Consider the following 27,984-nt stretch of genomic DNA (forward strand, 5'->3'; position numbering starts at 1 on the left):
CGAGGAAAAAGGAATAAGAGCAATTTGGGACGGTTGTTTTCTTGGCACAGTTTGGTATAAAATCCTAAAGGCTGTATACCGGTAGTTTGGTTTCACGGGGTTTCATTTTCGTTGATAGACTTGTCCAAGGCCTCGACCTTCATCGTCTGATAATAAATAATTGGGAGATTTTATTGGCAGGTTTGCAAACCTACGATTGCTTGTTAAAGACAGACGTGGCAGATTTGCACCCAGCGAGCCTTGTTGTGACAAACACTTACCTTATTGAATTACTCTAGTCACGTGTGAATATATTATTCGCTCCTGACGTCAACTTGTCTTCAGAGAGTTGAAACAACTAAATTATTGGCATCCATCAGCCATTGGCCTCATGATGACACTTTAAGATTAGGGTAATGATTTTATGCCTCAGAATCACCTCTTTATTTGTGTCCTTGTCCCCCTCTGTTAATCACATTGTGTAAAGAATAGCTGAGGAGGTGCAAACACGCTTCATTCATGTCTCCACCAGACCAGTGTCTAACACAGTATAGAAACACCCTAACGTGTGCATACATGTCTGACTTAAGTCCATACACCTTTGTGACTCCGGTATGGAACACATTGCCTGGAGCGGGGCTGGGATTTTCCCTGAAAAAAGAACTGAGGTGAAACACATTGCGTCTTTCTTCCTATTTTGTTTTTCCCCTGCTTCCTGTGCAGCCAGGAGGTTTTAAACCATGAAAACCAAAAAAAGAAATGAAAACAGACAGACAGAGAGGTCTTTTCAGGCTCCTTGGCCCATAATCCGAATGGGATGTGGCAATATGAAACTCAAGCGAACAAAGTTATAGTGTTAATCGCGGCTGTGACGTAGAGTACAAGTTGTCCAAACAAGGTTGACTCCCGGTGAGGCAGGGCTTGCCAATGTAGAGGTGAAAAGCTCTGATTATGAAATACCTCCGTGTCAGACATCAGTGGATATGAGACAGTGAGAGTTTGGCACCGGAGACAGGGACACTTTGTGATGTTTGATGACTAATTTCAGTCAAACTCAGCATGGCCAAGTGCTCCTTTTAATGTTGAGCTCTTAAGAGTGAGTGGTAGCTTGGCTGAACTTTCCATTATTACTTGAAAAGTTGATATGAAACAAGGCAGCTCAAGAGCCACAGCTGATATTGGTATACTTGTATGGCGAGAAGTTTGTGGATTTCAGCATTTCAGAAACCTCAGCTTCTCATATGTCTATGGGATCACCAATGTAAAAATGTGCGTACATTTTTCTGGCTGATATATTTTGATTATTTGACTCACTTGACGCAAATTGATCTAATTTTCAAAACATTTGAGATTGAAATTCAGTTTAAACAATGTTTATAACATTAACCTAAATCTAAATGTTACATTTAAATGTAAAACTAAATGTTAAATGTATTCATTCAAACCATTGCCAAATGAGTTGACATAAAGTTGATTAAGCATATCAGCTCCACAAAACTCTGTATTTCTCAGTATGGCAGCATTTACAAACTGGAGTCACCCCCTGACACTGGTGCAGGAGCTCAACAAACGCCCAAGAAATGTTGTTGATTCTACAGCTCAGAAAAAAAACCTGCAAGTACTGCAGAAGGTATAAAATCGATGTACGATCACCGAAGGCTTACCTCATGTAGATGCGCCGAGGGTGTTGTTGTAATTACTCAGAATTCCTCATGGGGGCAACAAAAGTTACACATTAACATTTACATTAAGATTGAACATTTAAAATCTAGATTTAGATTTAACATTTACATAAATTTTTCATAAACATTGTTTTAACTTGCATAAATCATGTTTTACATGAATTTCAGTAACACTTTACTATAAAGTTACATTAATTCACTTTTAGTTAATGCCTAGTCAATGCATACTAAACATTAACTCATCGTTAACTAATTGTTAATAAATGCTGAGGTAATGCTTTATAAGCATTAGTTAATGCCTAACCAAGCATTTACTAACAGTTAATAACTAAGCATTAACAAAGCATTAATTAACAGTTAATTAAGGAACACTTATTGTTAAGTGTTGCCTGAATTTCTGTCTCAAATGTTATGAAAATTAGCTACATGTGAAAAAAGTGAGCCAGAAAAAAACTCATTTTTACTTTGGGCGCCCCATATACATGTCAGGGTTTCCAGCTGCTGCTTCATGCTCCGTTCTCTATGCCATGCAATTATGCTGCTTCCCACCGGAGGTTTGGATTGGGTGGAGCCCAGCAAGGAGTAAGCTCAGGCATTCACTGCTCCTCACTGAGCATGACTTACATAAATCTACAAATACAGTTAGAAACAACAAAACATAAAAGCTAAGCAAAACACGCAGACGCAATGCACTGAGGCACAAAGGAAAATAAACCATAAAAATAACTCGCTGCACAGGAAATGGCATTCCTTAACCAGATAAAGCACAAAGAGACACCACCCATAGTTCTGCAAACGATTCACATGATAAATCACTCTCAAAAATGTCTGTTACATTCTATAAGCTTTCAAAGATGTTCTAGAATAAAAAGTTTTGTGTTCAATGTTTGAACCACTTCACTGATAAACATCAAACTGTCCCAAGGCAAAGAAAACATCCTAACAAATCGCAAATGAAGCCCCTGAAGACATTCCGAGCCCTTCCTCTCGTATCCATCAAGATAATGTCTTTTATTTCATTTCGTAGCTCACAATGAATGGGCACACTTCAGAGAACAAGGGACCATGACTGAGAGATGGAAAGAAAAGAAAAATACCTAGACATACTAATATCATAGGATAAACTCAACCAAACATTTTATCTATCATCTGTAAAGTTTATCTGCTCTGAAATGAGTACCAAAAACCACAGCTTTGGTTTGGAACATGACTGTTGGAAACCACATGACTGTCTGGGTTGGGGACAATGTGCTGTGAGACGTGAACACACACACACACACACACACACACACACACACACACACACACACACACACAGCACGTTGCAGGGTCTCTTTGCTTTTCACAACAGAGTCGTTGTGAGGGAAGGCTGGTAATGCCTGGCACCAAGTCTGCAGCCCTGCCAGTGGCATTTCAGCCACCCACTGCACTCGCATGGACCTTAAATCACGGTCTACAGCGCCCTCTGGTGTCCCAAGCCTGAGTTACTGGGTTACTGGGCAGAGTTGTTGTCGTGAGTGTCATGATTTGTATCTGTTTCCTATTAGTTGTTTGTGTATGAAATAATTCAATGCAAGAATGACCAATTTGCGAAAGATTCATTTCCATGAAGCCACATTAAAATAGGATTAAAACTAACAAGGGTAAATCTCTCTCGTTGTGTTTCTGATGGCATCCAAGCATAACAATACATCATTCTTTTATCCTAAATGATCTGACGGGAGAACTCCACTATTTGACACGTGAAACAAGGAGAGAAAGCAGGTGAGTGATGTATCCTATCGCTCCTTCAAAAGTCTGAGGGGGGGGTAAGACGTCTTTGGGTTGCATCATGGGAATTGTAGGATCTAGTGGAGCTCGACCATATTTTAAACTCAGTCAGTAGATCTTGGCCTTTGCTGCTTTGATTTAGATCGTTCCTTTTAAATCTACTATAGTGGGTAAAGTGTCATTCATCTTTTGTGTCATCTCATGGGTCATGTTTTTTTCAAAATAAAAATGTTATTAAACTAAAAAAAAAAAATACACCATCTACATCTGGTTTGTTCAATGTATTCTTTTCTTTTTTTCTTCTTGGGTTCACTGTGTTCCTTCATGCTTTGAAGTGGATTCTTTTTGGAAACTGCTAGAATACAAACTCCCTCCCACACACACATAAACAACCACAGTCAACACACTGCTGCACGCGCACACACATTGTTTTCCCCTTGCATCTTTTCCCATGATGCCTCCTTGTTTGCTTTCATGACTGCAGCGGCTTGACGCGACTTCACACCTGATAAGAGCGCCGCAGTACATGGCAGTCTAATCTTCCATCAACACTGATGTGAGCTTTTGGCCCCTGCACCTCCTCATCCCTCTCTCTCTCTCTTTTCCCTCTCTCTCTCTCTCTCTCTCTCTCTCTCTCTCCCTGCTGTCGTTTTTCAGGTTCTTTTCTGGGTGCGCGATAGTAAATAATTCATTGTCAGCGACTGTGCTGCCTACAGGTCCTGGTGCGGAGAAAGCATCCTTCCCTTGCTAGTCATTCCTGCAGCAGTGTGCACTCTGGCAACAGCTCCTGGGAGAAAAAGACAGGGAGAATTCTAGATTGCGCGGATCCAGGGAAGCTGCAGAGCACCCACACAGGACTATACCTTCCTTCTCCCTCCTCCCTCCTCCCTTCTTTCCTTTCTCTCTCACCCATTCCCTCTCTCTCCCTCTCTCTCTCTATCTCAACTCTGCGCTCAGCATTATTATCGGAGCTGCCGGGGCTGAAGGCAAGCTGTCCATCGCCTCTCTCAACAAGCCAACCCTCACTGAGGAGAAACTTCTAGAAGCTCATAACACACCCATTCCCTACTGCCTGAAGGATGGTGGAGCCCGGCCGGAGATGGACGGGGCTGCTCTGCTTGTCGGTCCTGTGCCTGTGTCTCTGCCTGCTGCCTGGGGAATCCAATGCCAGGAGAGCCCCCAAGGTACCCCGATGTCCTGCTACCTGCTCCTGCACCAAAGACAGTGCTTTCTGTGTGGACACCAAGGCCATTCCCAAGAGCTTTCCACCTGGAATTATCTCTCTGTGAGTCCAAGATTTGTGTGTGTGTGTGTGTGTGTATGTGTGTGTGTGTGTGTGTGTGTGTGTGTGTGTGTGTGTGTGTGTGTGTGTGTGTGTGTGTGTGTGTGTGTGTGTGTGTGTGTGTGTGTGTGTGTGTGTCTGTCTGTCTGTCTGTCTGTCTGTCTTTAACTCGCCAAAAGCATCTTTTTAATGACCTGCATGAGGTCCCAGCAGTATACAGGCTGGTACAGATGGCTACCTCACTGATGTCACCCTCCATTATTTAATGATGCTCAAACCCTACTTGTCTTTTATAATGACCTGAAAGTGACTACAGCTTATGTTTCCTACTGATGTTATAGTGATGTGATGTGTGTTGGATTACCAGGGAGATGTTTTGTCAGACAGAACTACATATGAAGAGTGATAATCATGTCCCTTTTACTGTATAAAATATGCCGAACATTGAGTGAGCAACGAAGTAAAATGATGTCAAGCTCCAGGGAGGAACACTAACAATAGATTCCCCTATATCACTGCAGGAGACCTTCTTGTCCTGTTAGAGATTCGATCTTCTTGAAGAGGGTACAGAGATACGCTCGATAAATTCCACATATAATGAAATGGAGAGCTTTACACTTGATGAGGGGGGGAGGTTATGTTTCGCTGAGGAGGTGACAAAGTGCTCTAAATCATCTGATATTGACCCCCCCCCCCCCCCCCCCCCCATCGCATGTGGATTGAACAGTGGGTTCAAACGGTCAAGGGATTTCAATTTGTGAGCACACAGGCTGCTGGAGCTGCCCTCATTTTACAAAAGAGAAGGAGTCAAGAAGTGGAGAAGCAACTTGCGTGTCCTAGTTTTAAAAAAGAAAGAAATTAAAAAGTGCCACAGTCAACGCTGTGGTTGAGACCACTTTAAAACACATGCTGACATTTCCAAAGCTTCGGAAAAACCTCCTGTTTAATCTTCACCTTCACCTGATACACCCACACACACCCACACACACGCGCACACACACACACACACACACACACACACACACACACACACACACACACACACACACACACACACACACACACACACACACACACACACACACACACAGTGATAATAACTGTTGTTTGTCTGCACAGGACGATGGTGAACGCAGCCTTCACTACCATCCCAGAGGGATCTTTCTCACACCTTCAACTGCTGCAGTTCCTGTGAGTGTCTACTAACCCCACAACAGAGCTATATTTCACAACTTCTAAAACACCACAAGCTCTTGATCCTCTCTCCCAACCAGTTGTCCCTGTTTACACGTGCACGTCACGACTCCCAATGTCGCACACGCGTGTTTTCACACAGCAGACACTGTAAGCACACAGCAGACATCTTTTGTTTCGCATTGACAATGAAAGAAGTGACTTCAGCTACTAGAAATGAATGGTTATTGCAAACAGTGGTGACATAGCAGTAATAAGAGTAAAGTGGCTCTGTATCAGTGTCATTGCCACACACTGACCCCCTTCAGTTCTGCTCTGCCGGACAAAGGGCCGTTTATCTACTGAGATGCAATCATGAGTGTGTTCTCGTGTCCGTCCATCTGTGTGTGTGTGCTGGCGTGTGGGTCTGCATGTGTTTGTGTAGGTTTCAAAATGCATTTATCTATTGGCTGTAAATACTTTGGATTATTAAGAGGGGGACCGAGACTCTGGGTATTTTTAGGAATTCATTTTTTTGAAGTTATTTAAAAAATATATGCATATCTTTATATATATTTGCCAATTGACACAAATTGAAACTATTATTTCAAGATATTACAATCCGCTTGACATGCACATACTGATCATTATCGATTCCTTTTTGCAGGCTCTTGAACTCCAACACATTCACAAAGATTTCTGATGATGCCTTTGCTGGTCTGTCTCACCTGCAGTACCTGTAAGTGTTTACCGTTCAGCTAATTAGCTACTGCTACTTCAGAAATGATTTTTCCTATAGGCCTTTTACTTGCTGTGTTCAGGTGTACAATATTTTTGAAAATATTGACAAAATGCCCTCAAATAATAATGTAATCAAAGTATTTTTTGATGTTGTTGTTAAAGAACCGGTTTTAAAAGGGAGCCCATGTAACATATGAAATACTAAAAAACACATACTTTTATAATATAAATGGCAAGTTAAACAGATAAGCAGTAAAACCCACATTTGCTCAGATCAGTACACTAAGGAGTTTACGCACTATGGCCTTACTTAGCTAATGGTGGTTTATGTTAGCAAATCTTTAGCAAACGGTCAATGAATACTGCTGTGTGAGCTGACTTTGTCTCTTCTCCTCTTATACATTTTGGAGCTGGCTTTAAAGCACACTTTTAAACAGGTTTTCCGTCATGCACTGATGACTTCTTTGAATGATTTGGTACAGCAAGTCTAAATATGTTAATATATCTGTCAAATGAATAGAATTAACTTGACTCAAGGCTGCACTGTGAGATTTCAAGACTGGACTCTGCAGTATGGCTAGGAATGCCAAAAGTAAAACTGGAAATAAATCTTCTTGTGAAAGCCAGCACACCGCCTCCGTCGTGCCATAAAGCTGAATATGCCATTCTGTGAATAGATGGGCTTTAGAGAGTAGTTAGCTGATGGCTCGGGGGTGTGCAGCTTTTTCTGAGATGGCCATGCCTCAAGCTGCTCGCTGTGTGGGGTTTGGCTGCAGCCCAGCCATCAGGCCTCTATGCATCACCGTACTAACGTCGCTGCCCGCTGTGCATGCTAATAAAGTCATATTCTCAGATCCCGCCACCTCCAAAGAGTCGGCACATGCTGTATTGTATGTCCTCAACTATCAATAGACAACACAAAGACGTGATAGGCTCAGATTATGCTGACAGGCAGGCCTTTCTAACACTCGCTGCACTGACTCTGTGCCTAGGATTTCACATTAATCAAAGGGCATAAAATGTTCTTGAAACCAGGACTTATTCCTCAAGGCTTTTGATCGTAAATCTGCCAGATGCAGACGGTGCTATTACTGAAGTAATTGCTGCTTACAGCCCCTCTCCTGTTGAACCCCACACTGACAACACAGCCTCCTTTCCAAACAAAGATGACATTCAATAATACTGGCTGAAATTCAAAGTCGGTTGTCACCGTGTGAGATATGAATGGTCCGTTCTCTTCCCAGGTTCATTGAGAATAATGACATCCAGGCTCTCTCAAAGTATACCTTCAGAGGACTCAAATCCCTGACTCATCTGTAAGTATTTTGGTTGAGCCAATAAAACGGAGAACATTCCTCCCCTACCATTTGTAACTTTGTACAATTCGATGAAGCTAAAACGCAGGCACAGTTTCATCAACAATTACAGACTATCAAGAGAGGCATAATGATAGCTATTTCTTTTTATGGATTTTTTTCAGATCTCTCTCCAACAACAACCTGCAGCAGCTGCCAAGAGATCTCTTCAAACATCTAGACATCCTCACAGATTTGTAAGTGTACTATGCCCTCCCTGAAATCAAAGCAGTGCCCCTAACATACCAAGAGCTCTGACCCTACAATCTGTCACTAAGAAATGTTGCTATGCTGGGGTTCCCTGAGGACTCCCAGACTCATCTGCAAAACTGTCTTGTGCACGTCTTTTTGTCTTTTTTTTTTTTTTTTGCTTCCTGTTATGTTTCAAAGGTTTAAGTTTGCCATATTTTCTCTTTTCGTCATCCATTGCTCAGGGACTTGCGGGGAAACTCTTTCCGTTGTGACTGTAAGATCAAGTGGCTGGTAGACTGGATGGAGAAGACCAACACTTCTGTTCCTGCTATCTACTGCGCCAGCCCCTTTGAATTCCAGGGACGCAGAATCCACGACCTCGCGCCAAGAGACTTCAACTGCATCAGCGCAGGTTTGCCCTCATTTCTTTCACAGCATGTCCCCACAGATGGTGGCTTGGTAGGACTTGGTAGGACTCGGTTGATGATGAGAAAGCCTATTCTAATTCTGTGTTGTCTTTCTCGTAGACTTTGCTGTCTATGAGACCTTCAAGTTCCACTCGGTGTCAGTGGAGTCCTACGAGTTCAACGGGGATCAGTTTGTGGCCTTTGCACAGCCTGATACAGGGTTCTGCACCTTGTATGTATGGGATCACGTGGAGATGGTCTTCAGGACTTTTCATAACATCACCTGTAAGTTGGCGACTATCGAAGCGTAAATATTGTACCAATCTATGTTGAAGAAAATGAACGTTTATGGCTTTTCGGCTTCTGTGTATCTGCCTTGCAGCTCGCTCGGCTGTGTTTTGCAAACCGGTGGTGATAAGCAACAGCCTTTACATGGTCGTGGCTCAACTTTTTGGTGGATCTCATATCTACAAGTAAGGCTTGCAATTTTATTTGTCAATTAAAAATGTTCTATCATAGTAAATAATTGTCCATTGCTTTACATTTTGGGAAATACGCTGATTCGCCTTCTTCTTCAGAATAAGATGAGAAGATCAACATCACATTATTATGTCACTAGAGTCAGCAGACCACTAGTATTGCTAAGCATAAAGAATGGAAACATGATGGGGGGAAAGCTTGCCTTACTGTCCAAAGGTCACAAAGCCCCCCATGTCTAAAAACTCTAAATAAATACAAATACATTTAAAAAAGTTATTATTTCCTTTTTTTTCATCAGACTATATTTCTTGGCCAGAACCAGTAGCCCAACTACCCTGAGTCTATGCTGGTTGCCTGGCAACCGTCCCCACTAAGAAATAGTCTGGCACATAACCCCTCGTAAAATGGCAAATTGACATTTTTACTGTTCCATTTGGATGGATGAAAAAAAAATAATGTGATGATGGGTTGGAAGAGCCAAGATAGCTGTTTCCCCCAGTTTCCAGAGTTTTTGCCAAGCTAAGCTAACCGGCTGCTGACTGGAGCTTCAAATTTACTGCAAAGACCTCATTGGTATCGATCCTCTCATCTAACTCTGGACAAGAAAAGAAATTAGCATAATTCCCAAACTCTCAAACCAGTCCTTCGATTCTTAAGAGCTTTAGGAATAAAATTAAAACCTTGTTGTCATCACAGGTGGGAAGAGGACCCGCAGCGCTTCGTAAAGATCCAAGACATTGACACCATTCGTGTGAGGAAGCCCAACTTCGTGGACACCTTCCAGCTGGATGACGAGTGGTACTTTATAGTTGCGGACAGCTCTAAGGCGGGTTCCACCAGCATCTACCGCTGGAACAGCAATGGCTTCTACTCCCACCAGTCCCTCCATCCCTGGCATCGGGACACCCATGTGGAGTTCCTGGATGTCGGGGGGAAGCCTCACCTCATCCTCTCCAGCGCCTCTCAGCCCCCGGTGGTTTACCAGTGGAATCGAAGCCAGAAGCAGTTTGCTTTCTTCTCCCAGATCACAGAGCTAGCAGATGTCCAGATGGTGAAGCACTTCTGGGTGAGGAAAGTCCTTTACCTCTGCCTCACACGCTTCATTGGCGACTCCAAGATCCTGCGCTGGGAAGGGCAGCGTTTTGTAGAGATCCAGACTCTACCCTCCAGGGGCTCCATGGCAGTGTATCCGTTCACAGTGGGCCTTCGTCAGTACCTCATCCTGGGGAGTGATTTCTCCTTCTCCAGAGTCTACCTGTGGGATGACCTCACCCAGCGCTTTCAGCTGTTCCAGGAGCTCAACATGAGAGCCCCACGGGCCTTCAGCTTGGTATCCGTCGACAACAAGGACATAATGCTGGCCGCCAGCTTCAAAGGCAACACCCTGGCCTACCAGCACCTGCTGGTGGATCTCAGTGCCAAGTAGACACGTTATGGTCGGAGCGAAAAGGTGGTGTTTCTGAGCATTTATCCACACGTGCCAAATGTATGAAAGACTGCAAAATATTTAAGCCATGTTACTACAGCTCTGCTGTTCCACAGGATGTTTGAAGCGAGGCAACTAATCAAATGTTTAATTTTATATGTTTATGCACTATCCCTTAACATCTGAATGAAATTATGTGTCAATTGCAAGAGTAACATGTCAACACTGGTGATGGCACTGCCGCTCCCCTGCTTCTGTTCTGCCAGCCATATATCTTGGCCAATTCTTTTTTGAAAGTATCATATTGTATACTGTCCTTTACTAATGTGAAAACGATGTGCATGTGCATCAACTGAAATATTCACTGGATGAGAGACTGGATATTGTAAGTGACTGTTAAACCTCGAAAGTTTTGTGAGATACACAATGTAGTCTTGCTGCATAGCATTTTGCATGGCACGGTAAAAATGACATAACTATGTAAAACAAGCAATACTTACCATTGCAATACTTAAAATACTTGATTGTGATTATCTCTGTATGATATGAGATACCCTTGAATCTGTTTTGGATTTGATGTTCGTTCTGCAATAATAGCGTGGGATCAGAGGCTGCCTGAGGCATGTGCATACTAAGCGAGGGGCCTAGAAATGAACTGAAAACTTGGACTTACTTGATTACAGCTCTGTTTATTTTCCTTTCATTTAAGTTTTTAAAGACCTATTCCTTGATTTTGTCAAAGAGCCTGAATCTCAACATTTCTCCCTGCTATATAAGAGTGTTTTTGGGGGGACTTTTGGGGGGTGTACCAACTTTGAGCTATAAGAAGATCAGAGAATGTATAATTAAGTTATAGTTCTAATGCTACCCTATGCTTTTCTTAATGTACAGTCTCAAATCGATTAGTTGCTATGTACGTTTGCACATGGAAGGGTGGGTGAGAAAGGGGTACAATTAAATCCTGTTTATGGCCCCTAAAAAGTCCTGTGTCCTATGTCTTATTTGGTAACAATTACCTTTCTAATCCTAAAGAATCCGGACCACATCAGTAAGTATGTGCTGTTAGATCTGGATGATGGTGTATGATGTCCTTTGAGTTGTACAATACATACCAAAAGCACTGGTGGGCCGGTGGGGTCAAAAGAAAATGCGGCAAAAGTGACCTGTTGGATGATGGAGGATAAAATATGATAAAGTTCCCTCCACGGTGGCGAGGAGACGGTGAGGCTCAGGTCCTTCTTCTGGCAGCATCGGAAGTCTTCCTGCATTCATACTTTTCACATGCATGCACAAATGTTGTCATTGAGAATGTTCCTTCGTGATTTTCCTATTGGTCTGTTATAAGCCATCTGTGCCTACATGTGACAGAGTGAGATCCCTTCCTCTGTCACTCTCCCTGAAGTTTCTTCAACTTTTTCATTCGGTAAAGTTTTCCTCTGGGAGTCATATTGTGTTCGGACTGAAGAACAATGAGGTATGGCTATTTCTATTTGTTATATTGGGCTTCATAGATATAGCCTAACTGATTTGATTTACCCTCTGAGGCCCAGTGTGCACAAAAACATGATGCAGTGCCCTCTAGGGTGCCCTTCCAGTGGAGAAAAACATGATGCGGTGCCATAAAGGCTGCCATGAAACCAATTTAATCATAACCAGGATTTTGGAACTGTTTCAACGTAGCCTAAATGCATCCTGACTTTCTGTGTGCTGCCGCCTGCCGCACGCAGCTTGAGCCCCGTTGTCCCCCCCTTGAATAAACGAAATGATAAATGTTATACTTTATTGTATTTGACTACAAGCCCGTTGTAGTCGCTGGCTTATTGAGTCAAACTAAAACATTTCAACCATCTCGAAAAGAACAAATGTATCCTGAGAAAAAAGATCAAGCCTTTTGCGCAGAGATGCGCATTAACAACGCAAGTACAATGTTCGTGAGCAAAGTTTCAGGTGTGCTTGCTTTGTGCATCAGGATGTCTGCGTGGGTAAAATCATCGAACTTTTATTAAGGGGTGGAATCGCCGCCCCTTCGCACGGTTCTGAATTTTAAATCGCGCGTGCATCCATATGTTGTTGTTGATATGTGAGACCTAGCGTGTGTTAGCCAAATATCAATGCATCATGGTGAATTGAAGGTTTCGCTTTGATAGCTGACAGCGACATGTGAACCACTGCTCTCATGTATTCTTCCACAGACGATATTTGAGCTTAACGTTACTGGACGTTAAGTGTTGATATTAGTTTGACAGTAAAGAGTGAGGGCAGGAGGTGGATGTTGCTAGCTAACTTAACGTTAGCTATATCAGCTAACTTTAGCTGCGCAAGCTGTCTGCCTCTAACTTGCTATTGGATAAAGGGGTTTAGCTAAAAGTTCGGACTTGGGTTTTACGAATGTCTAACTCCGCTGTAATGACGCCGCCGCCTGAGTGGGACGACGACGAGCGGATGAATGTTATGTTCTCCGACTTCAAGGAGAACCGAGACGTCAACACGACGGACTGGGACAGTAAGATGGACTTCTGGACGGCTCTGGTCATAAGCAGCTGCAGGGACCGCGGGGCCGTGTGTGTCAGTGTGCAGGAGCTCAACCAGACCTTCAGGAGGAAAGAGAAGTCTCCGCTGGGCCTGGCGACTGTCATCCAGTCCATGGCCAGGTAACACTAACTGTCCCTGTCTCTCTCTCTGGGTCTGTGCCAGTAGCACTAACTGTCCCTGTCTCTCTCTCTGGGTCAGCCTGGTTATATTGTGTGTATTTTAACCCGTGCCAGATGTGGGAAGATCCAGAGGGAGTCTGAGTTTGCTGCTAACGTGGACTGTGGCTGGCTGTCCTGGGGCGTTGGCCTGCTGCTGGTAAAGCCTCTGAAATGGACCTTCTCCACTCTGCTGGGGAGCAGCCAGGTGTCACTGCAGGAACCCTTTGTTGTTATTGAACTAGTGAAGGTTTGTCACACTCGTTTCATGATGTAATTCCACTACAATACATTACTGTACTTTTGCATTTGTTGTTTGTTTTCAGTTATTGTTAATACATATTTTGTTCAGTGCAAAGTTTCAATAGAAATTAATAAATACATGTTAAACTAGTGTGCCACTGAACTATACTGTACTTAATGTGTGTGGCTTACTGCAATCATGCTGAATGGTTTCTCTTTTATTTCAGTCCTACATTAAAGTTTTTTTTATGGCAACTAATCTTATCTTGTTGGTTTTCCAGGAGAAAGCAGCACAGTTACTCGGGGTGTACCGCGGCAGTGAGTTTGCAAGCCGCCCCATCCTGTCGTTTCAAGAGCTCTGCGCTCTCTCCTCTGACGTCTGTGCCGACGAGAGCACGCTGTGTATGGCTCTCCTGCAGCTGCAAAGGGACAAGCAAGTGATGGTCGCGTTGCACGAGGGCGAGAAGGTGAAGAAGTGTAACCTTTCCTGACACAAACTGTGGACTCAAAAGTCTTGGAATGTAATTTGTCAGTAAACAATTGAAGTTGTGTCTCCTTTCATTCTCTTTTGTGTGTCTCTTTTGCAGATTGTTAAGTTTTGTCAGGCTGGGCAGGATCGCGTGTCCCCCGTCAGTGACGTGGACATAGGAATCTACCATCTGCAGCGCAGTGAGAAGCTGCTGGGAGAGCGGGTGGAGAAACTGGGCCTTGAGGCTGACAAGTACATCAACTCAAATATGAAACTAGAATGAGTATTGACGGATTGTGTATGTCATTAAACTGTAAGGGCGTGGTAGGCATGTTTAAGCAAGGCACACCATTTGGGCCAAAAGTTGTTGCTATGGTTTTAGACAGTGACATTAACAATATGTGATGAAGTCAGGATTAACTTGTTCCATCTGTGATATTACCAGTGCCATAAGTGCAAGTTACTGCTTACCCATCTTCTTATTTTCCAGGTAATGGGTTAATAATAGCCAGAGGGGCTGCAGTTACAAATGGTTGTGAAATACATATCATTGAGATTTTTGCTAAAGCTGCTTTGCATTATCTAAGCGCAGGTGCACAGAGGAAGTCAGGATGCTGCTCCGGGACGGAAAGAAACCACAGGTAATAATATTAGAGACCTGCGCAAGAACCCATTTTATTTTGGTTTCGCAGAGCAAACGTTATAGCACTGGGTTCAATCAGTGGTGATGATTCCCTTCTATCCCATAGGCCCTGAGGTGTTTAAGAGGCCGCAAACGGTTGGAGAAGAGAGCAGACAACTTGTTCGGCCAACTGGAGTCGATCAGAGGAATCCTGGACAGAGTAGCCCAGGCACACACTGATAAGATGGTGAGAGGCAGAGCGAACATCAACACTTTTTCTGTGTGCACTTTGTCTGTAAACAAGTTCTTTTGGCTTGTTCTGTGTTTTTTTTTTACATTATTGTGAATGTGTGTTGGATGTATTCTGTAGGTTATTCAATCCTATCAGGCTGGAGTGGCAGCTCTGAGACTCTCTCTCAAGGATGTGACTGTGGAACGTGCCGAGAACCTTGTGGATCAAATCCAGGAGGTAGCCATTTTATTTTAAGGCAACGATACATTTTTATTGTATTATTTAAATCTCAAATCTAATACATTTTCTCTATGATTTTTTACCAGTTATGTGACACTCAAGATGAGGTGAACCAAACTATATCCAGTGTGGGGGGTGCAGGTATGCCGTACTGTTGGTGCCATATTTTTAATATATTGTACATTGGAATATCCAGGCGATTTAAGTTTGAATTGTTCTTTTGTTTTGTTTTGTAGATGAAGACATGGATGAGTTGGAGGAAGAACTTAGATCTTTGTTGGACGAGTCAAAGCTGGATTCCATCACCACTTTCCCTGATGTTCCAACATCTGGTCTGCGGCCCTCCGGGGAGCCCAGTCTCCCAGGTAGCGACCTGCTCAGTTCTCTGCCCGCTGTACCTTTCAGCCACGTGGATATTAGCACCGAGGAGCTGGAGGAAGAGTTGAACCAGTTAACCCTTACAGATTCAGGTTTGCGCTTTCCGATTCTTCCTCGTTTTTTTTTTCTCTACTGGTTTGCAAAAAAAAGGGTTGCAGTAACTCATGTATGGTCACCTCTCTTTTCCAGGCATACAACAGGTGAAGATAGCGTCACCAGGCCGGAGATTAGAGCCTGCACAGTGATGCACAAGCAAAACAAACCATGGCAAGTTTGAGTCCACATATAAAACTATATTTATTCAAAATGTTCTATGAGTGAGAGTTCATGGAAGTAAAAAAAAAAAGAGTTGTAAAATCCATATCAGGATGAAATCAATGCACTTTCCTTCATTAAATGAAAATGTAAATGCCTTTCCTGTGGAGGTATGCCAAAAACGATAAAAATAAATATATATATATTTTCCTCCATCATGCTCTGAAGGATCACCACTAAAAAGTAAAACTTTCAACACAAGAATATGCTCTTTGGTATGTCGCCACTAGGAATGCAGAATTTTGTGGTATTTTAACAGCAAGAGAACAACTGTATTTGTGGTTTATCGTGTGTTATTAATGTTTGCAAGTGTCCTTCATTGGCAGTCCTGTAGAATGTATTGAGTGGCCTTTTGGACTGTAAATATGAAAATGAAAGCCAAGAGAATATTATGCCAAATGAATGAATGAATTCATTCATTCAATAATAATTACAACCATGAGTCTATTGAGTCTCACTGCAACATGCCTGTGAGGACTGAGAAGCCTACCTTAAGTGAGCTTAACCAAATATGTTTCTCAAAATAAAAAATGTATTTTAACCATTTGTTTCTGGTGCTATTTTCTATGTGAGTGACAATGTTGGAAGCAGAGACATAGCTGTGGAGAAACTACTCTTTTTGTATGAGAGTGAATCCAATTGAACTAGTTCCACTCAGCAGTTATGGTTGATTTGCACACTTCCCTGAAGTGAAGGCTATTTCACACTGGGTTTATTTTAGTGGGGCACTACACCTCGAAAGCTTTGGCTCAAAATCTGGGACACTTGTGAGCCTATATCATTTTTAATACAAAAAAGGACTTGGCAACCTGGACCAAGGCATACTGGTATTATGATACAGGACACCTCCATATTATTAAACTTCTAATTCCGATCATCTCTTTTAACATCTGTTGCCATTATGAGGTTGACAAAACACAGTTTTTGGAATAGTGACGTGACTTGATAAAAGTTTAAACTTACTTTTCATAATATCTGACTTTTTATTTTCTTCAGAATATCAAATGCATATTTTGTAAGTACATCATTTGACCACCAGGGGTCCCTGTTATTTCACCAGTCCACAAGATCACGCTGCTTGCACTTTCATAGAGCTGAAATATATTCACTGATTTAGTTAATTTCTAATATATATTTTACAGCATTAGCCTGTGGTCCAGCTCGGCTGTTGATCTGTGTCAATGTTTCTGCACAATAATGACATAGTTCCAACAGCAAGCAAGCAAGCAAATATAGCACATCCATACTTCTACATTGTAAAGAGCATTATGTATAAAAACAAATGCCATGATATCGGGAGTAATACTTTTTTGTCAGTATCAAAACTAAAGGGTTGGGTTCATGTTCATTTTTTAAATCCTGGTTTATGGTTGGCCCATAGCAGAGGCTTTTTTGTCATGTGTTTCAGACATCACATGACCCTTTCTTTTCCAGTTAATTTTGAATCAGTGGACATTCGAGCAGGTTTTAGTTTATTTTCAGTTCAGAAATGATGTCCCGTTTTCCACTGACGTCCACCACTAATCTTTCACTGGGTCAAGGAGGACACCCGATGGCCAACTGATTGAACTACATACACATAATTGTATAGACAGGCACTCTGCTTTCTGCAACAACAGACTCTTCAGAGTAATCTTGATAATAATTTTTGAAGTTAACTTTAACAATGCACTTCAGTCCGAATATGATGACGTGAACCATATGCTATGACCTTTGCAATCACCGGATCTCAACCACACTGAACACCGAAGGGAGATATTAGAGCAACATTTTCAGACAGACAGTGCTCTCCACAACCATCAAAAACACAATAATCTTTCCCCCTCAGTTCAGTTCCTTAGGGAGCTTCAAAGTTGTTTTGGTGGCTCATAATGGCCCAATGCCTTTCATAAACACTTCATATAGCCTGTTCCTTTCATTTGTCACCACCTATCAGTGCAAACAGAAACCGAGTAACCGAAGAAGCATTGCTTTATTGTATTGATTTATACGTATACTTCAAGAACAGGTAATATTAAGGTGAAAAGCAGATTATTATTTAGTGGTTATAATTACTGTCATTTTTGTGGTGCCGTGACGTCCGTCGTTATCTGAGGTGCTTTTTGTGTACTCTATTAAACAATAAATTAAAAAAGATTTCATTACAAATGTACAGCCTTTATAAAGTACAATTAGTAATATCACAAAATCCTATTACAGCAGAATTTTCAAAAATGCCCTGGTATCACAAATAACATCAATCATATTGTTCTCTCATGGGCCTTCATCGTCTCTCTCTGTCACACACACTCTCTCTATCGCTCTCTCTCTCTCTCACACACACACACACACACTCACAAATAGACGCCCTTTTCACTCTCCTTTCTACTGCATATTCACATATGCACCTCTGCTGTTGTTGCATGTCCACAAAGGAAAGGTGCAGTTACAACCTTCACCTTTCACCAGCAAATCTCAATTGCACATTTAATTATGCAGCTTGTAACTACAGTAACGTTATCATACTGATATCACAAGAAGATGAAAGACATTCGCGGAGTATTCATTTAATAATTTAAATTCTACCCTATGTAGCTGCAGATATCTTGTTCTATAGTACTATAGGCATATAGACAGTATGTCCAGTCCAGACTATTGTTGAGTGGATGAAGCAGACAGATATGTAAAGGTTACTATTAGCCATGACTACACTTCGCAGCTTGAGTATGGTCGAACCGGTCAAGCAGGCACTGATGCAGATATTTGGCTGAGAATTTGTTGTATGCACCGCATGAGATAGAATAAAGTCAAAGTCTAAGCAAAAAGTCAAGATGTGTATAATACAAGATCTCATTGTGTTGTACATAAGAAACATTTGGCATGCTTTTAAAGTTGTACCTTTCTAAGGTATATTTTTAAGAAAAACAAAAGTCTTTATGGAATACCAGGAACAAAAGGATAATGTTGTTATTCATTTTATATTGCAGTGTTGCGTACAAAGCAGGCTACACAGTGGTTCAGGCTTCTTCCTGCTCTTGCAATGTAATGCAATGTGTGTGGGTGTGTTTGTGTGCGCGCATGTGTGTTTGTTTGCATGTGTGTGTCTGTCTGTCAGTGTCTGTGTTTCAGAGCATGTTAGCATCGCAGTGTTAAACTGTCCTGTCGGCTCCCGAGCGCTTCCGCACCACCTTCTCCTCCTTGACCTGGTCCACTGCCAGTGTCTCCAGCTCTGCGTGCGGGGGGGCCAGGGGAGGGGTGACGTGGGAGATGCGGTGCGCCACGCCCACGTGAGCCCTGTACTGGCGGTCCCGAGCGGGGCTGTGACGAGGGCTTGCACCGGCAGCGCCTAGCGAAGTGGCGGGGGAACGCTCAGACGATATAGGGGGAATAACCGCGTGCCGTTCTCGCACCACCTGCGGCTCTGGAGACTCTCTCCCGGCCTGCAGGAAGGGGGTGGGGTCGGGCATGGCGTCTACAGACTCCCTCAGGACCATCCGCCTGCCGTCCTGGCCCAGCCGATACACCTCCGTCAGCTCTGGGTGGAGGGGCTGGGAGAGGCTCTTCTTCATGCGGCGTCGTGGGGTTTCCGGCTGCCTGTCCTTGGCCGGAGGAGGCGTGGGCTTGTACGAGGTGACCGGACTGACGTTGGGGCTGGCCTCAGACGAGCTGCCCGCTAACAGCTTCTTCTTGGTGGCGTGGAGCTGCGAGGTAAGGTAGGCGATGGTGCTGGCTCTCTGCTCCAGCTCCCCAGACAGGACAGCCAGCTTGTGGCTCTTCATCTTGAGCTCCTCCAGGTACTTCTTCTCCCTCTCCTTGATGGTGTTCTCCAGCACAGAGATCATGGCGTTCTTCTGCTCCAGGTCTCGGAGCAGCTCCGTGTTCTCCTCCTCCTTCTTCTTCAGCTGGGCCTCCAGCTCCTCACACTTCCTCTGGAGCTCCCGGCATCTCGCCTCGCTGCTGTCTGCACACACACACACACACACACACACACACACACACACACACACACACACACACACACACACACACACACACACACACACACACACACACACACACACACACACACACACACACACACACACACACACACACACACACACACACACACACACACACACACACACACACACACACACACACACACACACACACACACACACACACACACACACCATTATGAACAGTTAAAACAGAAGCTCTGCACACATACAGTACAATGGAGTATTAGGGCCATGTTAAGCAAAAATAACAGAATAAATAGAATAAGAATAAGAATAAGTTATGACTCACAAGTTGTAATATTACCAGAATCAAGTCGTTATAGTAGGTGAAAAAAGTTGTAATATAACGAGACTAAAGTCGTAAACTTTTCAGAATAAATTGCAATATATTGAGAATGAAGTCGTACTTTTAGGCATTGTGTTATTTAAGAGAAGAAATATTGTCTTTTCCCGTGCATTAAAATGAGGAACGTGGAGCATCTTGTGAATTATGACCTACTTCTTTCAAAAATAGGGAAATGCTTCATCTCTTGGCAAAGCAGAACCACATTATCATAAATTACCTTGGGCTTTGTGGCACAGCCCGAGACCTGAGACAAACAGGGGTGACAAGGACATTCCCATTAGATAGCTCTTGCCATAATTTTGTAGGTTACGGTGGTATGTCATCCTAAATTAGCCTATGATTTGTTTTCTCTCATAAAAGTACGACTTTATTCTCGTAATTCTATTTGTTTATTTATTCCATGACTTGGCCCTCATACTCCCTCTTACATATCCCCAGACCTGACCAATCGTTAGTACATTAAGTGCAGACACTGACTCTGGTAAGTCTGTCAGCTGACGGAGACACTTTGCTCCTATGGAACCTCATCTGCAGAGAGCTCCAGTTTCACATTAGAGCTCCGGTAGACAGCAAGGGCACTACTTTCCTCTGACCTTCATCATTGCTGCCGCCATCCTGCCCTGCCCCACCCAGTCATAGCCTATACAGCCCTGTTTGTGTATTTGCAAAAACACAATTGTGTATTATGAATTTAAATGTGTGTAAGTGGTTTCCTATCAAATACAGGGATGGTTAGGGAAGATGACCGTTGCTCTACCTTAATTTGGCTGATACATTTCCCCCCAGCTGGGGCTGCTGAGCATTAAGCAGGCTTGGCATTAGCGCTGTGACAGATAATCTGATTTCCTGCACTCCAATCTCTGAGATGTCCAACACTAACATGATAGTGCCTCTAACTGGATGCCCTAATAATATAGCTCATATCTAGGCCAGCCATGCTAAAGAGCCTACAACATGTTGTGATCCTGGTGAGATGTTAATGCCTGCTGTTCAGTGACACACATCTACGGGGTCACCACCACTATCCTGTCAATGAATTAAACTGCATGCAGCCTTCACTGTACTAAACCTCAAACAAATATAATGACAGTGGATTTTTGTCTCAATCAGACCAGGGCTGTGACTCCATGTCATGGCCATGGGATGGTAGGGGGAGGGGCCACTGGCAATGAGCAGGGGAGCCCTAATGAACAGCAGCGAGTCCCACAATGCACTGCTTCCTGGGTGGCAGCCCTCTGCTCTCAAGGCTGACACAGACCTCTATTTAAGCAGGACACACAGATGTATTGCTTTGTCTGTTGTAGTTGTGTCTGCTGCTGTGCACTTTCGCATGTGAAATTGGTTGGTAGAGAAATGCTGTGATCTGAGATATTATTGGAATAAAAATCAAACTAGGTGGAAAAAAGAGACCTGTTACAAGTTCCTGAAGTTAATCTTACTCTACTTCAACTCATACCGGAGAACAGTCATTTTAGATAAAGCTACAGATAGGGGACATACATATTGATGGTAACTTATGACACTGATCTGAGTGCCCTGTTTACTAAACAGTAGGATGAAGGCTTACCTGAGGGATCAGAGCTTCTTACAGTGAGCTCATATGTCAGGTCTGTGGAAAAAAAGGAAAGAGTTATTTAGATGTGTGCATCACAAGAGAGAGCCAAAGAGCAGCTTACCACAAAGACTAACTCGCAGCACATATGTTTGTGGAAAACGTGCCACTGCTCTCCGAAGGCAGAGTATTCATTTAACAAGATAAGTGAGAGTTCAAAGTCAGCGTTAGTGACGGGTTAGCCAAGGATACGGGACGTCAGGGCTAAAGCACACAGTGTCTTGTTATCCTGGGTGACCACCTTTAGATCCTCCCTTTGTGGAAGAGTACAGCTATCACTAGTGGAATGCTCAATAAAGGTTTTGCTGTGTTGCATCATTGCAGTGCAGAGTGTGCTTTAAAGCTTGAGTGCATTTCCAGTAAGTCGTCATATTCTCTCTAAAAGGATTAATAGAGGCACCATAGCACCTGGTTGATTTTTAGTATCACATGTCCATTGGCTTTCACAGGTGCATCTCAAAACATTTGAATATCAATGAAAAGTTCATTTTGATGGATAATTTGATTCAAAAAAGGAAACTTTCATATATTGTAGATCCATTACACATGAAGTGAAATTAATATAGGATAAACATACTTTCCACATGGTCAAATGTTCTGTATTATAAATCCATTGGTTTTATGTAATATTCATATATTTTGAGATACTGGATTTTTTATTCCATGAGCTATAAAATTATAGCAAAAGAAAGCACTGACATTTTTTTCATTTTGTGCAATGAATCTAGAATATATTAAAGTTTTACTTTTTTAATTAACTTTTCCATGATATTCAATTTTTTTTTTCAGATGCACCTGTAATTGTCTGCCTTTTTATTCTTTCCATGATCTGTTCTCACAAGATTTCCCCTAAGTTCTTTAAGGCGCTAGTTTTACGTAGATGCTGCTCATGGTGTCAGCGCTCACTCACCTGTGCATTGCTGTTGTAATCGGCGGATCTCTGCGTGTAGCCCCTTCAACGTGGTGGCGTGGTCCTGCTGGAGGAAGAGCAGGTTCTTCTGTGCACTGTGCAGCTGATTCTCCAGAGTAACGTTTGCTGAAGCCATGGTTGTTTATGTTCGGACACACACCGGCCTTGCAACCACCAGACAGACGCAGGTGACAGAGAAAAGAGAGAGAGAGAGAAAGAGAGAGAGAGAGAGAGAGAGAGAGAGAGAGAGAGAGAGAGAGAAAAGGATAAATAACAGTCAACCCATCTAGCAAATAAGCCATTCATTCTCACAATTTCTTTAGCCCATAAACATCTGGGTTTTGGGATGTGCTCCAACGTGACTCTCTCTGCCAACTGGCATGGACAATCGGCTTGAGATGACAGATCCAACTAATCACCATTGGATAATACCATCAAATGCATTCGTAATAAAAGCCATTTGGCACGTCAACCAACCAAACAAGTGTTAACATCGTAAGCCTGGGCGTTGCTAAAATGCTCGAAAAAAAGTGAGGATGCACATTAATGAATATGCAGAGTGGGTGTGTAGTAGCCTATCATCATTAATCAGGCTGGGTGTGCTATGGTGAGACTGTAGAAGGGAGTGGCTAAGCAGCCATAAATAGGCACACTCTGTTTTCATTTGCTATAGTTGGCAGCCATTCACTGAAATGGAGCTATATTGATTGTAAAGCGTAGAATGAGCCGTGTGGGCCTTTAAAGCTCAGACATCTATCACTAATCTAATATAGGCTACTCTAATCTACACTGTTTATTGTAATTCCATTTGGACATACAGTGGAAATACTCTTAGAACTACTCCGACTCTTCCTGAGCACAGATATTTGGTAGGAAAATAAAAAGTGAAATTCTTACACTGGATTAAAGTGGCAAATGAGTAATGACAACAACATTTGTGTACATATCCGGTAGCCCAATTTCTCTTCACTTGGTACGTAAATAAATTAAAGATGGCAGGAAAAGGGAATGACATCTCTTTTATGCCAGACAATATTCTCTTTCAGTGTCTATACAATGGTCAACAACAACGACAAAAGAAAAAAATCAAAGCTTTACACATTTATGTTCATCTCAGTGGCACTGTCTGGGTGTGGCAGGAAGGCTGCCAGTGAGAAGTAGATCTCTTCCATGCCTGCCTTGCCCCACCTTCCTCCTCCTCCCTCCCTCCTTCCCTCCCTTCACTGGGCGTCCTCGCCTCTAGAGACAAGCCCCAGAGAAAGAAACCATCACTCAGACCCAACATCTCCACCCCACTGCCAGACAACTGTACAGGGCTGAGAGTTGAGAGCACATTGATCCCTGCAACAAGCCTCCCGAGTGCAGAGAAAGCTTCTGCCTGCCTGCATATATAATATGTCTGCTTCAATAAAACATCCCAGAGCTTCTCTTGCTCTTACATCATCGGCACACTAACATGAATAATGTATCCCATGACACCTCTCTGGACACACTGCCTAATTACAGCGTTCATCTCTGTGGTGTTTTTGTCATGGCTTACAGAGAAAAAAGGAAAACATTGTCATGGCCAAACCACACACAGGTAATAACAATTAGAAACCAATGGTGTGTCGTAAAGGCTGAAGAGATCATCTATTATTGATGAGTAATGTGGAGTCCTTCCGGTAAACGTTGTGCGGCAAGCATTACAGTATATCTCATCACAGCTCTTTCCAAGAATAGCTCAGAATCAGATAGCTTTCCATTTGTAAAGGCATGACATCAGCCAAATTCAAAACACGCCAATACATGGAGCTTTCAATGGTACAAAGGAGTATAAGAGTATTGAACTGCAGGGAATTAAAGTTTTATTTTAAAAACAAATGATAGAACTGTTTCTGACATAAAAAGACAGGGATTCATTTGAAATCAGCATGGCATCTTTGCCGACTTTCCATGTCTTCCTTTTCCAAATATACAAACCAGCATTTCCCCATCCAGAGCACATAAATAATCAATGAGCTGCAGCAGCATGAAACATTAGCTTGTGGCTACAATCCTTCCCCACAACAAGAGCTTAGCTGTTCCTGCTCTTCCTGTCATGAATCCATTTCTTTGCCCAATAATATCACTTTTTTGACAATGTGGACTATTGCATTACTTTGCACGTGTCCTTTAATATTTGTTGCCATTATATTAGGGGAAAAATGCGTTGAAGAAAGTCTGTCATAATAATCAACATACTCCTGGCACACGCTCATCGTTCAGGGAACTTCTACAAGATGTCTGGCATGTTGTCATCAATATTAAATAAATAAATACATTATACAACAAACGATACACAACTAAAGGACAACCGGTGACACCATTTAAAATACTGCATACTGTTTGAACAGGTCTTCAGCTACGTGTTGGCCGGCAGGGACGCATGATACTTTCCACGGCACTTTCAATTTCAGCACCTGCATTGCGGACAGCACCCCTAACCTAACCCACGGTTCACATTAAACCGCTACTGATCCTGGCAACAGATGCCAGAGGATCATTACTTCACACACACGTTATTGTCAAGCACCACATAGCGATATCATACGCGACACGACCTCCTTCATCGCTATCACACTAAACGCTAGTGGTCATACACCCGCTACTGGCAAGCGGAGCCTGTGAACGACTCCAAAGACGTCTCTCTCTTTCCTTGTTGTTTTTAATGACTTGAGGTGCTGTATGGATGCCATCACTGCATCCCGTGCACAAAGTCACCACAAAGGCTGTCCTGTCCTTGCAGCTAATGTTGTGTACTGCTGCTGTCCAGGGAGGAGCTGTCCAGCTGCAGGGAACCGCAAACAAGCTAGCCCCGATACGTGCTATTCTGAAGGGGGTAAACCGTCACACGAAGCTCCCTTTACAATCCGTCATCCAAAGAGAGGAAATGTAAACAATGTTTTAAAGCAATCTGAAGGTGTCCTGGTAAATTCGGCATACGATGAATCACCAAACAGTGCTTTATATCAATAAAAGCACAGTGTTCAGCAACATGGGGCACATATTAGCAGGTGCCAGCCTGATATTCAACGATTAAATTTTTTTCTGGTGAAGAAAATACAACAGCCTTTCTAAGGGTTAAAATGTCAATAAAGTAAACCTGCTTTGGTGTATTGAGAAAAGGCCCACACATAAAATACAGAAAAACATTAAGCCACTATAAACAAGGAGGATAAGCAAAGTGCTATTAAAAATAATAATGCAATTTAAATGTCTGTGAACGGACCCATCTTTCTCTCTCCACACGGCGGAAGTACATTTGAGGCTTTAATTATGGTTAGCCTAGCTGTACAGCTAACGAGGCTACACCGGCACATTGTTGTGTGGTGCAGAGCTTACCTTATGGCTAAAAATACGTGGCCGTCGAATATCCTGTTGTAAGTTGCAATTTTTTTTTCGCTGAACGGACCAGCCACACCGGCTAAATGCGTCCTGTCTTGCGGGGCATGACTGTGATGCTGTCAGGGGCTCGCCTTCGTCGGGTGAGAGGGGAGGGTGGCTGTGTCACTTTCCTATCATCTCCCTGAGCTACGAGACAAAATAAAGCGATGCATCATGGGAAAGAAGGGGAATGTATCAGGAATGTATACTAAACTCTACGTTCACTAACTGTTCCTAATAACGTCATTCATTCAGCAATTCGAATTACAGCTTGCATTTTAAAAAAGCACAACATAACCCGCAAAAACAGGTTTTTACTAACCTTGTAGGACACGAAATGTTCAAGCGGCGGTTGTCAGGGACGTGCGAGGTGCTACAGTTTTTAGTGACCACTGGCGTCATCACCATAGCAACAGAATATTTCACCTGTTCTACACAGTGATGCGTTCACGCCATCTAGCGCCAGCGTCGGAATACAGCATTACTACGGCAAAAGGTAAGGTACGTGATAATGTATTTGCGTTTTCTACACTGTAATCAAAGTGTGGGGTAATGTTCATCATGTGCCAAACTGTCTTGATGGACTAAATGAGTGAAAGTAGATGAAAGCTGTTGGACAGAGTAGGCTACAACTGTGGACAGCAGAGGGGAGTGTTGCCCTACAGCGGCAGAGTGGGGATAGGTCTACTAGGCTACATCAGGTAGGCTACTCATTCACTCATCTACATGCAACTCATTTTATGTTTCTATTTTACTTTCAGCTAATCTCGCAGTAATTGGACTTATTTATCTTAATTGCTTTTCGTTTTATCAATAACAAAAATCAAACTTTGGATTTTCTAGCTGCCTCAATTGTCACTTGGCTAATGTCAAACATGGGTCTGATTTTAACAGATTTTATTCTTAAATAATTAAACAATTTCCCATTTTGCAGCACTACATGCAATATAGATTCCTTTGTTAGGCTAGCCTATATAAAAGCCAATACTATAATATGCAGTTAGCCACTTAGGCGCTTTTGCCTACAAATTGTTTGACTCCTTGTGCATACTGTGTGGGGTCAGAAGAGCTATGATACTACTTCAAGTATTTTTAACTTTGCATGTAGATATTATCTAGGTAAAGATACAAAAAGATCTTTACCTATATAAGTTGGTAAATGCTCACCCAGTGTGACATTTCAAGGCGATATGAATATATTAGAATTGGCAATGATTTTGTTTTTGTCATTGCCAGACTGTGAACAAGTGTTGGTGTGAGCTTATAAGCAGTCAAATGTAAGGAAAAAAAAATAAAAATTCAGAAATAGTTTTGTTAAGTCTTGACAAAGACACTCTTTGTCAGTGAGGAATAGGAGTGGTTGTAGTAAATGAACAAACCAGAGAGTAATAAATTAAGTAATAATTAATTATCAAACAGAACCGTATGGCCGCCATATTTTGTTAGGACAGCAGCAGCATCCACGTGCTTTTGCCAAATTCAGGTGTGGTGCTGCTTCCTTGGCGAGAGAAAAATGTAGTAACAGGTCTTTATACTGCAGGTGATTTTTTGGAGTAACACATTGGTAAAGTCTATTCAGATCCAATGTGTACATCCACATATTTTCTTGACTCAATTTAATCTCAAATTTAAATGGTTCTGTAGGCTATGTTTATTACAGTATATGAATTCCCTTTGATTTGTTAAAATGTAGTCATAATAAATTAAACGTTTTACTGTTCTCCGTGCAGTTTTCTAAAGGAAATAATTAAACTAGATCTAATCTTTGCGTAATTTCAGCACTCTTGACTCTGCGTTTTGTAGTCTGAGGTATGAACACTTGAGAAACAGTAGCCTTTTTATACTGACCCATAATATTTCCTTAAATTATTTCTGGCAAGAGAAATTCCTCAGCGACACAGCTACTGCGTAAAACGATACAAACCAAAAACAAAAGCATCAGTTTTCATTCCCAGCCTAAGAAAGAGTATCACGTGTAGAAAGAAAATATCTCGTGGAATAAATGGAATTATTGTCCACCTCTAGAAGTGTTATTTTTTGGAAGCAGCCTTTAAT

The 27,984-nt window shown here is 42.5% G+C and overlaps 3 protein-coding genes across 3 annotated transcripts; 2 read left to right on the forward strand and 1 right to left on the reverse strand.

Moving 5' to 3' along the window:
- The first annotated feature begins 4,445 nt into the window (after positions 1 to 4,445).
- On the forward strand, positions 4,446 to 11,301 carry lgi3 (leucine-rich repeat LGI family, member 3). Its single transcript, XM_080039801.1, has 9 exons — positions 4,446 to 4,716; positions 5,833 to 5,904; positions 6,554 to 6,625; positions 7,872 to 7,943; positions 8,108 to 8,179; positions 8,417 to 8,586; positions 8,702 to 8,866; positions 8,964 to 9,054; positions 9,758 to 11,301. The coding sequence occupies exons 1-9, from the start codon at positions 4,511 to 4,513 to the stop codon at positions 10,485 to 10,487; spliced, it is 1,650 nt and encodes a 549-aa protein (XP_079895927.1). The 5' UTR covers positions 4,446 to 4,510; the 3' UTR covers positions 10,488 to 11,301.
- Positions 11,302 to 12,573: 1,272 nt separating this feature from the next.
- Positions 12,574 to 16,208, forward strand: chmp7 (charged multivesicular body protein 7). Its single transcript, XM_080049215.1, has 10 exons — positions 12,574 to 13,138; positions 13,253 to 13,424; positions 13,699 to 13,884; positions 14,005 to 14,138; positions 14,479 to 14,527; positions 14,636 to 14,755; positions 14,879 to 14,977; positions 15,067 to 15,121; positions 15,217 to 15,450; positions 15,548 to 16,208. Exons 1-10 carry the CDS (start codon positions 12,876 to 12,878, stop codon positions 15,601 to 15,603), a joined length of 1,368 nt encoding a protein of 455 aa, XP_079905341.1. The 5' UTR covers positions 12,574 to 12,875; the 3' UTR covers positions 15,604 to 16,208.
- A 2,593-nt stretch (positions 16,209 to 18,801) lies between these two features.
- Positions 18,802 to 22,660, reverse strand: ccdc92 (coiled-coil domain containing 92; the record flags this gene model as incomplete). Its single annotated transcript, XM_080046605.1, has 3 exons — positions 18,802 to 19,613; positions 21,570 to 21,611; positions 22,525 to 22,660. 3 exons carry the CDS (start codon positions 22,658 to 22,660, stop codon positions 18,802 to 18,804), a joined length of 990 nt encoding a protein of 329 aa, XP_079902731.1.
- Between the last annotated feature and the right edge of the window lie 5,324 nt (positions 22,661 to 27,984).

The sequence above is a fragment of the Ammodytes marinus genome (genome assembly GCF_949987685.1).
Source record: "Ammodytes marinus genome assembly, chromosome: 2".
In the NCBI taxonomy this organism is placed as follows: Eukaryota; Metazoa; Chordata; class Actinopteri; order Uranoscopiformes; family Ammodytidae; genus Ammodytes; species Ammodytes marinus.

What these genes read in the sequence shown, in the direction of transcription:
- lgi3 (XM_080039801.1), top strand. Translation starts at nt 4,511, where the DNA reads ATGGTGGAGCCCGGCCGGAGATGGACGGGGCTGCTCTGCTTGTCGGTC. An exon ending in CTTCAACTGCATCAGCGCAG is followed by an intron (nt 8,587 to 8,701) that starts GTTTGCCCTCAT and finishes TCTTTCTCGTAG; the next exon opens with ACTTTGCTGTCTATGAGACC. An exon ending in GACTTTTCATAACATCACCT is followed by an intron (nt 8,867 to 8,963) that starts GTAAGTTGGCGA and finishes TCTGCCTTGCAG; the next exon opens with CTCGCTCGGCTGTGTTTTGC.
- chmp7 (XM_080049215.1), top strand. Translation starts at nt 12,876, where the DNA reads ATGTCTAACTCCGCTGTAATGACGCCGCCGCCTGAGTGGGACGACGAC. An exon ending in TTGTGGATCAAATCCAGGAG is followed by an intron (nt 14,978 to 15,066) that starts GTAGCCATTTTA and finishes ATTTTTTACCAG; the next exon opens with TTATGTGACACTCAAGATGA. An exon ending in ATCCAGTGTGGGGGGTGCAG is followed by an intron (nt 15,122 to 15,216) that starts GTATGCCGTACT and finishes TTTGTTTTGTAG; the next exon opens with ATGAAGACATGGATGAGTTG.